The sequence below is a fragment of the Microchirus variegatus genome (genome assembly GCF_963457635.1).
Source record: "Microchirus variegatus genome assembly, chromosome: 16".
NCBI classification, from domain to species: domain Eukaryota; kingdom Metazoa; phylum Chordata; class Actinopteri; order Pleuronectiformes; family Soleidae; genus Microchirus; species Microchirus variegatus.
In genome coordinates this window covers 19,461,409-19,479,687 of record NC_139817.1, presented here as the reverse complement: position 1 = coordinate 19,479,687, position 18,279 = coordinate 19,461,409, and the positions used below count along the sequence as shown (strand labels likewise).

General features: G+C 40.6%; 2 protein-coding genes across 2 annotated transcripts in view; both read left to right on the top strand.

The window, feature by feature from the left end:
* Nucleotides 1-8,241, top strand: part of LOC310937979 (extracellular calcium-sensing receptor-like) — a gene marked incomplete at both ends in the record, with an annotated part of 63,935 nt that extends 55,694 nt beyond the window's left edge. The window contains 8 exons of the mRNA XM_083902369.1: nt 2,596-2,890; nt 3,073-3,159; nt 3,290-3,559; nt 3,782-3,988; nt 4,057-4,332; nt 6,344-6,568; nt 7,133-7,256; nt 7,331-8,241. Of these exons, the coding sequence (XP_083758495.1) occupies nt 2,596-2,890; nt 3,073-3,159; nt 3,290-3,559; nt 3,782-3,988; nt 4,057-4,332; nt 6,344-6,568; nt 7,133-7,256; nt 7,331-8,241 (2,395 nt within the window). The remainder of the gene's footprint in view (nt 1-2,595; nt 2,891-3,072; nt 3,160-3,289; nt 3,560-3,781; nt 3,989-4,056; nt 4,333-6,343; nt 6,569-7,132; nt 7,257-7,330) is intronic.
* Nucleotides 8,242-14,197: 5,956 nt separating this feature from the next.
* LOC310937978 (vomeronasal type-2 receptor 26-like) lies at nt 14,198-17,640 on the top strand (the record flags this gene model as incomplete). Its single annotated transcript, XM_083902368.1, has 3 exons — nt 14,198-14,335; nt 16,533-16,656; nt 16,730-17,640. 3 exons carry the CDS (start codon nt 14,198-14,200, stop codon nt 17,638-17,640), a joined length of 1,173 nt encoding a protein of 390 aa, XP_083758494.1.
* Nucleotides 17,641-18,279: the final 639 nt, after the last annotated feature.

Sequence of the window (18,279 nt, the reverse complement as noted above, 5' to 3'; positions counted from 1 at the left end):
ATAATAACAGTTTTACATAAGGAGGGGAAAGACCCACTAGACTGTGGTGCCTATAGGCCAATCAGCTTGCTGGGGAATGATGTAAAAATGATCAGTGCTATATTGGCGAATAGGATTCAGAAGTACTTAGGCAAATTGATTAACCCTGACCAGACTGGTTTTATACCGGGTCGTCAGGGGGCAAACAATATAAGAAGAGCTTTAAATGTACAATTAGTAGCAAGGCATTCGGCCCACCTGTCGATGCTTCTCAGTCTTGATGCTGAGAATGCTTTTGACAGGGTAGACTGGTCATATTTAAATTATACTATGGAACAAATGGGCTTCAATTTGACATTTATACGAATGATTAATACCCTGAATAAAGACCCAATATCAAGGGTTAGGGTTAATGGGTACTGCTCCAAATTTTTTGATCTTAAAAAAGGTGTTAGGCAAGGAAACCCGGTCTCTCCTGTTTTGTTTGCACTGTGTATCGAACCGCTTGCTGAGTTAATAAGGGGAAATGATCAAATTGAGGGAATAGTGGATGAGGGAGGTGCGATGCATAAAAGTTCACTGTTTGCGGATGATATTCTTTTGTTTATAAGAAATCCACAGTCATCTATACCGTCTCTTATGCAATGCCTGGGGGACTATGGGGAGGTTTCAGGGTACAAGGTTAATGAGGGGAAATCAGAAGCAATGATGATCACAGGATGCTGGCCTATGTGCTTGGACAGACGGGTGAAATTCAGGTGGTCAAGAGGGGGCTTTAGGTATCTGGGAGTCATTCTGACCCATACCTCAAATCAGTTATATAAAGCTAATTATGATAAACTTATTTCGCAAATCAAAAATGACTTGGAAAGGTGGGAGATGCTTCCATTGTCCTTAGTTGGGAGGGTAGAAACTATCAGGATGAATGTCCTGCCAAGATTGTTATTTCTCTTTAATGCGTTACCTATCACTGTTCCTGTATCTACCTTAACATTTCTGGATAGGCTTGTTTCCAAATTCATATGGCAGAACAAAAGGCCTAGGGTGAGACTCAAAGTCCTCTGTGCACGCAAGGATAAGGGTGGATTAGCCTTGCCACATTTCAGAAGTTACTACTGGGCAGCACAACTGGAAAAATTGGTTTCATGGATGATATTAGATATGGACACAAAATTGGTACATATAGAGCAAGGCTCAGTAAAAAATGTATCGCTCTCAACCCTTCTCTTTCTAAATTCAAAAGTAAGACGTAAACTTGGGATACAAAACGAATATGTTAATTCTACATACTAAGGGCCAATTCCAATTCCTATCTTAATCCTCAATCTTAACCCTCAAGCTCAACCCTTATCTTAAAACCAAGTGTTGAGGGTTATTTTGTCACTTGAAAAATATAGAAATGAGATACCCTTAAATGCAGATACGTCTTCAGACTGTGGGGGGCAGAATAACGTGAAAGCTGCGTCCAGTCGGTCAACTCCAAAAAAGAAGAAGAAGAACACATTTACGTCACGATTATTTTTTTATTATTTTATTTCAGTCAAGTTATTAGGTTGTCAGTTAGTTATAAGATGATACTCATTCAATACCAAACCTGGTGCCGCCCGCCACCGACGATCAGTCACCACTTTCATCTGGGTGGCATTGCAGACTAGGACCTTGCGAGTGGTGGCCCACACCCAGCGGCATCTCCTCACCAAGGCGTGCGCGGACAGTACCACCACCTCCTTTTCTGCACTGGGGATGTGCACAATGAAAAGGAGACAGACCAGTAGCAGAGTTAGGCAGTGTGTTGTGAACATAATCCACCCAGGCCAGGTGCTCGCTCCAGGAGGCTGGGTTTTGCGAAACCCAAATACCCCGAGTATTTGAGCCCGTTTCGCAAGTTTTTTGTTATTGATTTTTGGTTGATATTTTTAATTGCTGATGGAAGCAGATCAACTTTTGAAACCTCCTCACGTCTCACATATTTGAGTCCAAGACCGAGAACCAAGTCGTAACAATGTAGCACAGATCATCAACAATAATAATTATGATACAAGTGTTCATGCATATCCATGTGACGAAAATACTGGTCAACAACTAACCCTAACCCTAACCCACTGATGTAAAACTCAACAAGTGAAAGATAAAAAAAAAAATAAGACATGACGTTGCTGAGGACCTGCCCCTACAGCTTGTTATTCTGCCCTGATAGGTGATGAGCAAGAATAAACATTATCATAAGTCAATAAAGGATGATGTAATGACAGGACTGAACTCAGTAAAGAGATGAAGAGCAAAAGTCATGAGGGTATTTTTAGATAACAAGTTGCTCTTGCTAATGTTGTACTGCTGCTTATTCTCTGCTGTGTCCTCCTCTCTTTATTCCCCCTCTTTTCAGTTACAGGGACAGTTTAATCTAAATTGGATGCACAAAACTGGAGATGTGATTCTCGGTGGAATTTTTGCAATCAACTTTTTTTCTACTGATCCTGATCTGACTTTCACCTCAGAGCCACAGCTGCCTAAATGTTATGGGTGAGTCTGACAGTATCTATAGTTGTGAAATGTCTAACTTTGCAAAGTTGCTATAGAAAGTGTTTTTGAAAAGTAAACACAATATGTTTATGTTAGTTTTAATATTATAGGATTCAGACAGGCTCAGACCATGGCCTTTGCTATTGATGAGATCAACAGAAACTCAAACCTGCTGCCTAATGTGACTCTGGGATACAGTCTGTATGATAATTGCTATCAACTACGAATTGCATTTCCTGCAGCACTGACCTTAGTCAGTGGTAAAGAAGAGCAAGTTACATTAGAGGAGAACTGTGTGGGAACTCCTCCAGTCGTAGGGATTGTGGGAGATACTACCTCTTCAAATTCTATAGCCATTTCTGCAGTCTTAGGTTTGTACAGAGTGCCTATGGTAAGTTTTTTATTTCAAATATTATGATTACATTTTGAGTTGAATTTAAATAGAAATGTATTATTTCGAACTACATTCAATGACTATCTGACAGTTAATTAATCAACCTGAATATTTGAAAATATTTGAAAAAAAAAAATAATTTAACTTTTCTCACAAGACAAGTTCTGCTCTCTTTGCAGGTGAGTTATTTTGCCACATGTTCCTGCCTGAGTGACCGACAGAAGTTTCCATCTTTCTTTAGGACGATCCCGAGTGATGCTTTTCAGGTGAAAATCTATCTACAAAAAGAAAAGTCAGTGACAGTGCTTATGAGTCTTTGATGAACCTGTTTAGCAGGATTTCTGGTAAAGCTGATTCCAGCCTGTGTACTAATTCCTCTGCTCTGTGTCCACATAGGTGAATGCTATGATTCAGATTCTAAAACACTTTGGTTGGACTTGGGCAGGTCTTCTCATCAGTGATGATGATTATGGAGTCCACGCTGCCCGATCCTTTCACTCTGATCTGGGTCCAGTTGGTGGAGGTTGTCTGGCTTACACAGAGATTCTGCCCCAGGGTGAGGACCCTGCTGAACTCAGGAGAATAGTGGATGTGATGAGGAAATCTACAGCTCGAGTGGTGATTGTGTTTGCACATAAGGGTCACATGATTAACCTCATGGAAGAGGTCAGTCATGAAAGAGATGTGTTGTAAAAAAAAACTAATTACTAATATTTCACTTTTAAACAGTTAAAGCTGCTTCTAAGTTTTGACAGTACGTTTTTTGACCAGGAAAATTTTAATTTGCATGGTTTGTGTATGACATTAACGGTGGAAACTATATTATATTTTATGAAAGTACTCTTATGAAAGTATGAATTCATATACATATGATAATACAATGTACAGGTGGTGAGGCAGAATGTGACAGGCCTGCAGTGGATTGCCAGTGAAGCCTGGACATCAGCCGATGTGCTCCAGACTCCTCACTTCATGCCGTACCTGGGTGGAACACTGGGCATCGCCATCCGTCGAGGAGAAATACCAGGGATCAAGGACTTCCTGTTACAAATACATCCTGACCTACATCACAACAACACAGATGGAAACAGCATGGTGAGAGTTTCCCTCTGACTTGAGAAAATAATAAACTGGCATTCATTTAAAAATGAACTTCATTTCAGGTGAATCAGTTTTGGGAACACACATTTCAGTGTAGGTTTGCACCACCTCCAGCAGGTTGGGTGGAAGCTGGAGGAGAATTATGCACTGGACAGGAAGTTATAGAGAATGTGAAGAATGAATTGGTAGATGTTTCAAACCTCAGACCAGAGTATAATGTGTATAAGGCTGTGTACGCTCTGGCGTATGCTCTTGATGACATGCTGCAGTGTGAGCCAGGGAGAGGACCTTTCAGCAACAACACCTGTGCTCATTTACAAAGACTGGAGCCATGGCAGGTGAGATATCTCTATACACTCAACTCTCTTCATTTCACTTAATTCTTTGTATTTCTGTAAGATTTGAATGAAGTGTAATAACTTAATACATTAACGAATTAAAGCATCTCGCGTTCCAGTGTAGCAGTGTATTGTAATATCAGGTCAAAGTGTAAGTATATAATAGTTATGTCATGTCTTAGAAGGAAAGTATTTTACATTAAATGTCATTAAGCAGACACTTTTATCCAAAGTGACTTACAAGGGAATTGAGTACAACCAGCCAGGGGTTGAACTTGTGACCATGATGTCTCTGCACACAGGGCTACCAGTCTTAAACACTGAGCTACTACACACCCATTTGATGGAAATTATATCTATAAAAAAGGTTACCCTGCAATAATTAGTTTAATGTTTATTTCTCTGTACTGCTGTGTTCACAAATAGTCGTTGTTCGTCAGTTATCATTAACAAATCCTGTCAACTTTGACACAAACGTTTCCTTCCTTTCAACATGCATATGTTATCTGAGAAACTTGTGAATAATAATAATAATAGTAACTTTTATTTATAAAGAACTTTTCATACACAAATACAAATGCTCACCTAGCTACAGGCCAGCGAGGGGCTCACGGCAGTGAAGTACTGCCATAGACCCCCCCAACGGACGCGGCCGATGTTAGCCACGAGTTAGAGACATCCCAGCCAGAGGTAATCACATCCCCCAGCGCAGAGGGCTCCCACCGAGGAAACACTGGAGACACTGAATAAAAACCTAAAACTAATGCATATATGGAATAAAATCATAAAAACTACACATGCTAAAAATATAAAAATAAAAAATGAAATAAAATAAAATACTACTTATAAAATAGATAAAATGCTAATACAATACCATTAAAAAATAGATCAAATGAACTCTCATAGAAGGAAATTAAAAATATATAAAAGTTAATAGGGGGGGGGGGGGGGGTTAAATATAAAAGTTGACTAAGAAGATAAAATATTAGTTAAAATCCAGATGGGGCTAAAATATAAAAATTGACTAAGAAAATAAAACATTGGTTAAAGGTCAGATTAAATAAGTGGGTCTTGAGACTGCTTTTAAAAATTAACATTCTCTGCGGCCCTCAGGTCCTCCGGCAGGCTATTCCACAGACGGGGGTCATAGTGCTGAAAAGATGCCTCACCGTAAGTTTGTGTTCCAGCTTTGGGGATTATTAAAAGGCCAGTGCCGGAGGATCTAAGGGTCCGCGAGGGTTCATATGGTAAAAGCAATTCTAAAAGATAAAAAGGTCCAAGACCCCTAAGACATTTAAAAACCATTAAAAGGATCGTAAAAATCAATCCCAAAACACACAGGGAGCCAGAGCAGTGATTTTAAAACCAGTGATATATGTGCCTGTCTTCTGGTCTTCGTCAGCACACGTGCCGCTGAATTTTGTAAGAACTGTAAACCTGAGATGGTTCGTTTTGGATGACCAGAAAGCAGGGTGTTACAAATGTCGATGCTACTGGAGATAAAAGCATGCATTAGCGTCTCTGTGTTAGCACGAGAGAGAAAAGGGAGGACTATATGTGGCTATGTTCTTTAAATTATAAAATCCTGTTTTTGTTACCTGTTTAATGTGTGGAATCAAACTTAGCTCAGAGTCAAAGATGACGCCAAGGTTCTTTACCTGATTGGAAGGATTTATGGACAGTGTTTGCAGTTTTGATTAAAGTTTCTCTCTCTGAGCCTGAGGACCGATATTTCAAACCTCAGTCTTGTCCTGGTAGAGCTGGAGGAATTTTTCTGCCATCCAAGATTTGATGTCTAAAATACAATTAAAAAGGGCATCAATCAGCCCTGTGTTGTCAATAGACATGGATATATACAGCAGAGTGTCATCCGCATAGCTGTGGAAATTGATACCATGACATTTTTCAGAAATGGAATGGAATCGGTTGGTTAGCTGAGGCTAACTGCTAGACAGACAGTAATTGTTGTTTTTATTCTTGTTTTCATTTGTGTCTGATTCTCATGTCAAAGCTTGTGTATTACTTGGATAAAGTCAATTTCACAACATTTGGTGATCGAGTGTCATTTGATGAGAATGGTGATGCCTTACCTGTGTATGACATCATGAACTGGGTGTGGCTCCCTGATGGAAGACCTCAAGTTCAGAGAGTGGGTGGAGTTAAGAGGTCAGCCTTCACAGGTGACAAACTCACACTGGACGAAGACAAAATCTTCTGGAACTTTGAGTCCAAACAGGTAACTTCTTGCTTTGCTATACACAACCATTTATTTCCCCCACTCAATGGCTGAGAGTCAAACTTTACATTTGAGTCCACAGAGGTTTGCTATGGTCCATCTAATGTGAGTGATGTCATCCACCCATGTGCATGATGGTACCTGTAAGCCCTTCATGGACATACATGTACACTCCTACATTTTATAGCTGTAGACCAATGCTTAAGCTATGTAACACAAGACTTTCCCGTCGAGTTGGTGGGACCCTCTTGATTTGGTTGAAGAAGGAACATCAAAGAACACAATTACATGGACTAGTGCTTGAAGTTATGTATACATATATATACATATATAGAGAAGAACATACACATGGGGCTGATCTCCTGGTGAGAAACAACTGCTTTTGTCAGGTAATGTGAGATCTCAACATTAGTTTGAACACAAAATCACAAAGACCCCCATTTTTTATGAATGTAACCTTTGCCATGGATGCTCAAATGGAAATCCATAGAAACACATGACATGGAAGAGTATTGAGAGACATACATAGGATAGAATAAGAAATATGAATATTTCTCCACACAGCCTCCTCGGTCAGTGTGCAGTGAGAGTTGTCCTCCAGGTACCCGCATGGCCAGAAAGAAGGGAGAACCTGAGTGTTGTTTTGACTGTGTCCCTTGTTCTGAGGGAAAGATCAGCAATACAACTGGTGAGTGTCAACTTTTAAACACCACAGTTCAGAGATGTTGTATAAACATGTATCTCATCACCCTCTTTTCTCAGACTCCATGGAGTGCACCAGTTGTCCAGAAGATTTCTGGTCCAGCCCCCAGCGTGACCACTGTGTTCCTAAGAAAACAGAGTTCCTCTCCTACCATGAGCCTCTGGGTATCTGCTTGACAACCATCTCACTGTTGGGCACATGTATCTGTGTTGTTGTACTGGGCATCTTCATCCATCATCACAGCACACCTATAGTTCGTGCCAACAATTCAGAACTCAGTTTTCTTCTCTTGGTGTCACTTAAGTTCTGTTTCCTCTGCTCGTTACTCTTCATTGGACGACCCAGATTATGGACTTGTCAACTAAGACATGCAGCATTTGGCATCAGCTTTGTGCTTTGTGTCTCATGTATCCTGGTGAAAACCATGGTGGTTCTGGCTGTGTTCAGGGCCTCCAAACCAGGAGGTGAGTCCAGTCTGAAGTGGTTTGGTGCTTTGCAGCAGAGAGGGACAGTTCTGGTTCTGACTTCTGTTCAAGCAGCAATCTGCATTGTCTGGCTTGTCTCTGCTTCACCAGTGCCTCATAAAAACACCCAGTATCACAGTGACAAGATAGTTTATGAGTGTGTTGTTGGGTCCACAGTTGGTTTCGCAGTTTTACTTGGTTATATTGGTTTACTGGCTGTCCTCAGTTGTTTGTTAGCTTTTCTAGCAAGGAATCTCCCAGACAGTTTTAATGAGGCCAAACTCATCACTTTCAGCATGTTGATCTTCTGTGCAGTGTGGGTGGCCTTTGTCCCTGCTTACATCAACTCTCCAGGCAAATATGCAGATGCAGTGGAGGTTTTTGCCATCCTAGCCTCCAGTTTTGGCCTCTTGGTGGCGCTGTTCGGACCTAAATGTTATATAATCCTAGTGAGACCAGAAAGAAACACAAAGAAAGCCATCATGGGTCGTGGGGCCACAAACTAAAATGTGTCAAGCTCTCTGATGCTCTGTATTTTAGAATTGTGTTGAAATGACTAGATCACGATACAGACAATAAAGATGTTGATAAGAAATACTTAAAATTATGTTGTTTATTTTTTTCTAACTACTGATTATTTTAATGTTGGGAGTCAAGGTCATTTTACACAATTACTTTTAGCAACAAGGGCAACAATAATCACAACTCACCCTGTGCTGCTCCTGTTGAACTTACTCTGCCATGTCTCTTTCTCTACATCTGGAGTCTGCCTTCTACCACATATTCCCCCAGGAATGAAAATGACTTGGCGTGGAACTCAATATTTTTCTGTTGACATGAATAAGGAGTTTGGTTGGAGATGCTAGATTATGAGGAGTGTTGATGAATGCCCCTGAACCTTGGCTTTGCTAAAAATGTAGAATGATCTCTGGAGTGAGAGGGGAGCAGTGAGGAGGCATGCTTGAGGTATGTGTGACCCGCCACGGACCAAGCGGGAACAAGTCGGCAAAGCGCAAAACGAGAAAAAACAGGAAAAAGTTTTTTTTTTCAAAATTAGGGATTTCCGTTTTTTTTTTCAAAATTACACAAGTTGAAGTTTTGAAGAAGCCACTACATGCTTCAAATCACAGTATTGTGGGTCTTAAAACCATAAACTTTGTGATTGAATTAAGGTTGTTTATCGCTGTAAGTCACTCCTAGTTTGGGTGTGGCGATCTCACATTCCAGAGCTTTTGTTCTTTATTCAGCCAATCAGCTGACAATCACGGAGAATACACATGGCTAATTAATATGCAGCTCTCACTCAGAGAGAGCGAGTGAGAGAGAGAGGGAGGGGGAGAGAGAGTGTGTCGAATGTCCATCGCTTATGTGTGCAGTGTGTGTTTGTTTGTGTGCAGTGCGAAATTAAAGCGTGATTATCATCAAAGCAGTCATCATCAAAGCTTTGTTTGACAAAGGAAGGCAAAGAGAACAGGACAATAAGTCAGCGGTGGCTGAGCAGCTTCTTCACGGACAGGGACAGAGAAAGCACAGAGACTGCTGTGTGTGGACTGTTAGCATTTTAAGCTAGCGATCTTTATGCTCACGTGTTAGCAGACTTCACCGTCACAAAAACAACAAACAGATGATTATTCCGCGGCTGAAAGAGAGCAGGACACACACAGTAGTTGTCTGAGATGATGACATGACGCCAGTACCGCTCTATCTCTTATCTAATTGGACATTTGGAGGCGAACAGACTTAAAACTGCGACGAAAAGGAAGCACTCCCGGACCTCTTATCTGATCGGAGGCACTGAAGTCTGCCGGAATACCTTTCAGTTTCTTATGGGGTGTGTTTTCATTAACGTTGTTTATCTATGTTACGTTAGTGTTCATTCAAAGTCACATACAGATGCACATAGGGACGCTGTCTTTTAATAATCCACTGTGCTTTTCAGAACGCCGTTTGGCTACATTGTTATTAGCTATGCTTGCTTAGCTCGCTAGCTCGGTACTGTATTATTACAATGAGAATGATGCGCACATCGAAACTTTTGTTCGGTCAGATGAGCGTATTATAAGCCGTAAGGGGAGTATGTCACGGCCCTCTTTGAGATTTTGTACACCCGCAGGTTCCGTTTGATAATTCAAATGCTTTGAGACGAAACTCCCGTGTTCGAAACCTAACATTGCATTGAATGATGTGTGAATGCCACACCTTTGCATGCATGAATCACACATGTGATTAACACAATGTGTGATGAACGTGTTAATTACACGTGCGATTCATGCACATAAAGGTGTGGCATTCACATATAATTCAAGCAATACTACTGATCAATCTATACTGATTCAGTGATTAAATGCCTGTTAACATGAACCATGATCTGAAACAAGTATTCTTTTTTTTTTTTCAGAATCCTGGGCATAAGGATTGGCATGTGAAGTTGCTGCCAACCCATGTGTCCAAGGCCTCAGTGTGGCGTCAATACATGAGGTCGGCTAAGGCTCTTGGTATGTGTATAAATTGATTTCTATACAATAGCCAAATGCTTATATAGACTGCTATATGTAATGTGTTAAATGTGATTTTTTTGGAAAAGTAAAATAATTATTTTCATTGTGGTTCTTGCTGTCAACAGGTAGTGGAACACAGCTCTCCTGAAAGTCGCCTCAATATTCCGCAGCTTGTTGGAACGGCAGATGGCAGAGTGATAGTAAAGACCATCGACTGGCAGACACATCTGAGTCCCTACTTTCAAAACCTCCCACAGAGCAAGAGTTATCAGAACTTTAGGTATTTATATTAAAAATTCTGCATTTTATGAATAAAAAAATCACGAATGGACATAATAGTGTTCCATGTGAACAGTGAGCCATGTTTTAAATATCCTGTTGTGTGCTTCTATTCTGTCACAGCTTTGATGCCAACAGACCAGGTGTGGTGCTTGCTCAAACTCACAGTGACACAGAGCCCTATCGAGTTTCAGCTACCGCGCAACCCAGGAGTTCTGCCCCCTGTTGACAGTCTTCCCGTCCTGGCTACACCTGGACTGACCGTGGACAGGCAGACGTATCTTTTTGAAAAAATTTGGTGCCCAGCACCAAAGGTTACAGCACAGAAGAGTAAGCAGAAGAGCGTGCGCTTGTGATGTCACCATTTAGCCCGCATATTAACTGTGATGGACAGAGTGGGTACAGCCACATTGTGGGGGAGGAACTGGTATTGAAGATGATAATATAGTCCATGGTCTGGAGAATATTGAACTCTCCTTCATACACTTAGATATATTTTATTTGATATTTGAAGTATGTATCTATCTTTCACCTTTCTTGTTTCTCATTTTTATTCAAGTGCTTTTTGTAACAGAAGAATTTCCCTCTGGGGATCAATAAAGTAAATTCTGATTCTTATCAGTCCACTGAAGTACTTACAGCAAATAACACTACATTGACATGAACTACATTCATTCCTTTTTTTTTTTCAAACTGCTACACTGTTTCTGTCCTGTGGGCTAATAGACATCCGATGTCACTGACAGCTAGACTGGGTGGGGGGTTGTGACCATGTTAATGTGATGCAAATGAGCAGCTATTGGCCTGGCTCCTCAAGAAGGTCGAAATCTTTCAGGCTGAATTTCTCCCTAAAGCAGTTTGAGGAGTGCCTACATTCAAATGGCCACATCTTCTTCAAAAATGATCAGATGGACATGGGTTTGACATTGTTGGAAAGCTTAGAAATCACACTTTCGGAATCTGTAAATAACTCCAAATGTCCCAAAGTAGACTTGTGAACGCTTTTGCCATGGCTGGACACTATTATATTATGATATTATCTGAAAATGCCTTAAATAAAGTCATAAAAAAAAAAAAACATGGCACAAATATTTTAATACTATACTTCAGTTAAAGGAATACTTCACCAATTTGCATGTGGTTATGTATCTTGGTCAAAAGTTTAAGTGTAAGTATAGTTTAAGTATACTTATACTTAAATAAACTTTTAGTATCAGTATACTTAACATTAACTTTGTTAAGTTGATCTTTGATAAGTACATAAAAAGTAAACTGAAGTGAAATAAGTGCACTTGAAAAAACGTCTTTTGCCAATGAAACAGACATAGAGCTGCCTAAAACAATACTTCACTCCCACTCGGATAAGATAAGAACGGTGTGCGCTGTTTGGTAGACCTACACTCTATCAGTGCCCTGGGAGAGTAGTGAGGAAAATCTTTTTTTATTTCTGTTACTAATTATGTATCCTTGAATGTTAGAGGAATTGGACAATCTATGTTAGATATCGTGTATATGTGATTACATTTACTTTTAGTCATTTGACAGATGCATCTTAGATATGACAGGCAACTTGGGGCCAAGAGTCTGCTGAGGGAAACATAGAGTAGTGGAGCCAGGAATCTTACCCACAACTGTCCAGTTTAAAGATGACCTGTTCTTTCACTGATCCACATTAATGAGGATTAATCCATACTAAATCTGTTAACATAAAATGAACAGACCTCATCTGCTGTATGTTGCCGAGTTATAACATAATTGTGCAATTGTCCTGCCTAAACCTGTTCACACAGCCACACAACACATAGGCGTTTGGATTCATTAGGTTTATTCATTCATTAATTTACGAAACATCATGTGACCAAAAAATACTGGACAACAACAAACACACTGATGTAAAACTTTGTCATTTAAAATGCATGACGTTGCTGAGGACCTGCCCCTTCAGCTTGTTATTCTGCCCTGATAGGTGATGTGTAAGAATAAACATTATCATAAGTCAATAAACTATGATGCAGTGACGGGACTGAACTCAGTAAAGAGATGAACCAGAGCAAAGTCATGAGGGTATTTTTAGACAACAAGTTGCTCTTGCTAATGTTTTACTGCTGCTTATTCTCTGCTGTGTCCTCCTCTCTTTATTCCTCCTCTTGTCAGTTTCTGAGACAGTTTATTCTCAATGGAATGCACAAAACTGGAGATGTGATTCTAGGTGGGATTTTTGCAATCAACTTATTCTCTGCTGATCCTGACCTGACTTTTACGTCAGAGCCACAGCTGCCTCCCTGCTATGGGTGAGTCTGACAGGGAAACAGTGAAGTAAAACGTATTTATCTGATTACATTATGTCTGACATTTTTGAAGCATTGAACGTTTGATTGAGGGTGTTGATGATATTATCTTCAGTATCTTTAGTCATGAAATATGGAGCTTTGCACTTTTTTTTAACACTTATATTTCTATCAGTTTTGATATCACAGGATTCAGACAGACGCAGACCATGGCCTTTGCTATTGATGAAATCAACAGAAACTCAAACCTGCTGCCTAATGTGACTCTGGGATACAGTCTGTATGATAACTGCTTTCAACTACGAATTGGATTTCCTGCAGCACTGACCTTAGTCGGTGGTAAAGAAGAGCAAGTTTCATTAGAGAACTGTTTAGGAACTCCTCCAGTCCTAGGGATTGTGGGAGATACTACCTCTTCAAATTCTATAGCCATTTCTGCAGTCTTAGGTTTGTACAGAATGCCTCTGGTAAGTATTACAGTCCTTCACCTCAATCATTACTGTGATAAAATGTTTGCAAAGTAAATTTAAATATAATTTCATTCATCTTAAATGCATTCATTTAACAGTTGACCATTCAATCTTTTAAGAAAAAAGAAAACACTTTGCATAGAATATGTGGTCTGCTCTCTTTGCAGGTGAGTTATTTTGCCTCATGTTCCTGCCTCAGTGACAGACAAAAGTTTCCATCTTTCTTTAGGACGATCCCAAGTGATGCTTTTCAGGTGAAAATCTATCTACAAAAAGAGTGTGTCACCAGTCATGTTATATGTCTCATTGACAGAGTTGTGTAGTGTCAGACAGTGATTATGAGTCTTTGATGAATCTGTTTAGCAGGATTTCTAGTAAAGATGATTCCAGCCTGTGCACTAATCCCTCTGCTCTGTGTCCACATAGGTGAATGCTATGATTCAAATTCTAAAACACTTTGGTTGGACTTGGGCAGGTCTGATCATTAGTGATGATGATTATGGAGTCCACGCTGCCCGATCCTTTCACTCTGAACTGGGTCCAGCTGGTGGAGGTTGTCTGGCTTACACAGAGATTCTGCCTCAGGGTGATGACCCTGCTGAACTCAGGAGAATAGTGGATGTGATGAGGAAATCTACAGCTCGAGTGGTGATTGTGTTTGCAAATAATTTCCCCACGTTTAATCTCATGAAAGAGGTCAGTCATTAAAGAGATATTATGAACATTTAATCTCTGGAAAACTCTAATCTCTGGAAACGATTTCATTACTAATGTCTCAACTGTATGTCGTTAAAGCTGTTGTTAGAAGGGTTTTATAGTAAGCGTGTTTGCCAGGACCATTACTTATTATAATTCAATATTCAGGTGGTGAGGCAGAATGTGACAGGCCTGCAGTGGATTGCCAGTGAAATCTGGTCATCAGCTGATATGCTCCAAACTCCCTACTTCACCCCGTACCTGGGTGGAACACTGGGCATCTCCATCCGTCGAGGAGAAATACCAGGACTCATGGATTTCCTGTTACAGATACGTCCTGATCACAACAACACTGATGGAAACAGCATGGTGAGACTATCCCACTGACAGATGGGGTGAGTGAGTGGGTTTAGTATTTGTGGGTATTATATACTGGCTTTAATACACACAATAATTATCTTTCAGGTGAATCAGTTTTGGGAACACACATTTCAGTGTAGATTTGCACCACCTCCAGCAGGTTGGGTGGAAGCTGGAGGAGAATTATGCACTGGACAGGAAGTTATAGAGAATGTGGAGACTGAGTTCTTTGATGTTTCAAACCTCAGACCAGAGTATAATGTGTATAAGGCTGTGTACGCTCTGGCGTATGCTCTTGATGACATGCTGCAGTGTGAGCCAGGGAGAGGACCTTTCAGCAACAACACCTGTGCTCATTTACAAAGACTGGAGCCATGGCAGGTGAGATATCAGTTTACACTCAGCTGTTAATTTAATTTGATTCTATGTATTTCTTTTAGAGTTGAAGTGTTAGTGTAAAAATATTTTATTTGGTTCAAGTTAAATTGACAAAATAGAAGTTATTTCACTCCTGTTTTACTTTCATTCCTCTGCACTGACAACAGCTGAGGGCAGAGGTTTTAAGTCAACATGCACATGTTATGTGAGGAAAGTGTGAATCTGTTGTTTAGCCGAGGCAAACATCGACTGCAGTAACTGTCATTGTCTTTCTTGTTTTCTTTTTATGTCTGATTTTACTTTCCAAAGCTTGTTAATTACTTGGACAAAGTCAATTTCACCACAACATTTGGTGATCAAGTGTCATTTGATGAGAATGGTGATACCATACCAATATATGACATTGTAAATTGGGTGTGGCTCCCTAATGGAAGAACTAAAGTTCAGACAGTGGGTGAGGTCAAGAGTTCAGCCTTCAAAGGTGAAGAACTCATACTGGATGAAGACAAAATCTTCTGGAACTTTGAATCCAAACAGGTAACTTCTTGGTTTTGTCCCCCCCCCCCCCCCCGTTATTATCTCTTTGCCACACTCACTGGTCTAGGTTCATAATTTTTTACAGAGGACACAGGTTTGCTATGGTCCAGCTAACGTGAATGTTGTCATCCACCCATGTGCTTTATGATACTGGCAAAGCCTTCATGCACATGTGCATGCACCTCCACCTTTTTTGACTGTATGAAAGTCATGTCTCTTCTATATGCCAGTCATTTCTATGACCTTGGTTATCCTTGAGCCAAACAACATTACAAGCTTTGGTGTGCGACATCTCTGTCCATTTTTGTCAAGTCTGAATAACGGCAATGTATTCTCCCTTCCACCTCTTCCACAATAATTGCAATACACTGAGTCTGCTTCGAATATTTTTTGCGGACCTCAACATTTCCCAAACATGCTGATGGAGGATTAGACTTTTGATTCTTGAGGCTTTCTCTTTAACGTAGTTGGTCAATGTAGCATCAGTATGTACAGTGCTCAACTCATTGCAAATACCAACAAATTGGTGCTCCTGTCTGAATGTGACCCAGCACAACTAAACCAGCAACAAGTCGGTGCAGTGCAAAATGAGTTAACAAAGAAAATAGATTTTTTTTTCTCCTCTGGACCTGTTGTTGATAACCATTGTTCAAACTACTACAATAGCTTCTGTCCTTTGGGCTAACATACTGTATAGATGTCACTGACAGCTAGACCGGGAGGGGCTTGGGTTATTTAAATGTGATGATAATGTCTCTTGGCGCCCAGTAGGTGTAAATCTCCCAGGCTAATATTCTCCCTAAAGCAGTTAGAGGAGTGTGTTGTGTAAGATTTTCAAGGGAAGCTGAGAAATCACAATTAAAGAATTTGTAAATTACTCAAAATGCCCCTCGGCTAACTTGTTCCTGGTTTTTCCATGGCTGGGCACAAATGCGGAGATGCGGATTGATTGTAAGAAAATATAGAGAGCAAATGGGATGAGATGACATGTGGTCGAAATTCTCCTTAACCAGGACTTTGTTTGGCCATGAGCAGATGTACAACCACTGCTGAGTACAAGCATGTTCAGTACATTGACACTCATTGGTTTGCGAGCTGTTTCCAGGCAAGATTCACCCACTATGATCCACACAAGGTCCAGCTTCTTCATGTAGTTAAGTATCACCATCCACAAGGCTGAACAGACATGCAACAGAAAATCCATAGTAACTTTCTCTGTGGACATGGAAATAAGAAACGTATGCCAGGGCCCTCATAAGATACAATAACAGACTGATGTTTCTCCACACAGCCTCCTCTGTCAGTGTGCAGTGAGAGTTGTCCTCCAGGTACCCGCATGTCCAGAAAGAAGGGGGAACCTGAGTGTTGTTTTGACTGTGTCCCTTGTTCTGAGGGAAAGATCAGCAATACAACTGGTGAGTGTAAACTTTTAATACCACAGTTCAGAGATGTTGCATAAATATGTATCTCATCACCCTCTTTTCTCAGACTCCATGGAGTGCACCAGTTGTCCAGAAGATTTCTGGACCAGCCCCCAGCGTGACCACTGTGTTCCTAAGAAAACAGAGTTCCTCTCCTACGATGAGCCTCTGGGTATCTACTTCACAACCACCTCACTGTTGGGCACATGTATCTGTGTTGTTGTTCTGGGCATCTTCATCCATCATCACAGCACACCTATAGTTCGTGCCAACAATTCAGAACTTAGTTTTCTTCTCTTAGTGTCACTTAAGTTCTGTTTCCTCTGCTCGTTGCTCTTCATTGGACGACCCAGATTATGGACTTGTCAACTAAGACATGCAGCATTTGGCATCAGCTTTGTGCTTTGTGTCTCATGTATCCTGGTGAAAACCATGGTGGTTCTGGCTGTGTTCAGGGCCTCCAAACCAGGAGGTGGGTCCAGTCTGAAGTGGTTTCGTGTTGTGCAGCAGAGATGGACAGTTCTGGTTCTGACTTCTGTTCAAGCAGCAATCTGCACTATCTGGCTTGTCTCTGCTTCACCAGTGCCTCATAAAAACACCCAGTATCACAGTGACAAGATAGTTTATGAGTGTGCAGTTGGGTCCAAAGTTGGTTTTGGAGTTTTACTTGGTTATATTGGTTCACTGGCTGTCCTCAGTTTTTTGTTAGCTTTTCTAGCAAGGAATCTTCCAGACAGTTTCAATGAGGCCAAATTCATCAATTTCAGCATGCTTATCTTCTGTACAGTGTGGGTGGCCTTTGTCCCTGCTTACATCAACTCTCCAGGCAAATATGCAGATGCAGTGGAGGTATTTGCCATCCTAGCCTCCAGTTTTGGCCTCTTGGTGGCGCTGTTTGGACCAAAATGTTATGTAATCTTGTTGAGACCAGAGAGAAACACAAAGAAAGCCATCATGGGTCGAGGCACCAAAAAGTAAAACTGTGAACACTGCTGTTTCTTTATCTGTCGTCTGTATTTTAGACTTGTAACTACAAGATCACAATACAGGGAATAAAGATTTTTGATTAAAAAAAACAAAAAAAAAACTTAATGTTGGGAGGTAATTCCATTTTACAATCAATTACTTCTAGTAGTACCACAGCTATCTATTTGTTATTATTTTGATTTAAAGCGGAGGTAGACCGGAAACTCCAATTAACTGATTTTGGGTGTGTATCTGCATCTTCCTAATTTTTTCCTAATTTATGAAGACATAGAGTTTCATAACAGTTCAGCCAGCCTGCAGAGAATTGTTTTCCTGAGCTCTCCCAAGCGGATCACAAAAAGAGCTTGCTAGTGACAATCTCAATCTAAAGGAGGGAGCAGTGTCAACTATCCATGATGGATTTATTGATGACAGGGATAGTATTTGAAACGTTAATTAAAGTCAAGCGGAGGCAGATCTGTAGGTGTTTTGTTGATTAGTTAGTGTTTTAGTTTATGTTTTAAGTCACGTTTTTAGTTCATGTCATGTTTTGGTGTTGGTTTAGGTTCACTTCCCCTTTTATTTTGGTAAACGCTCACACTTCCTGTCGCGCTGGCACTGCATCCACTTTGACACACCTTCCCTTAATTC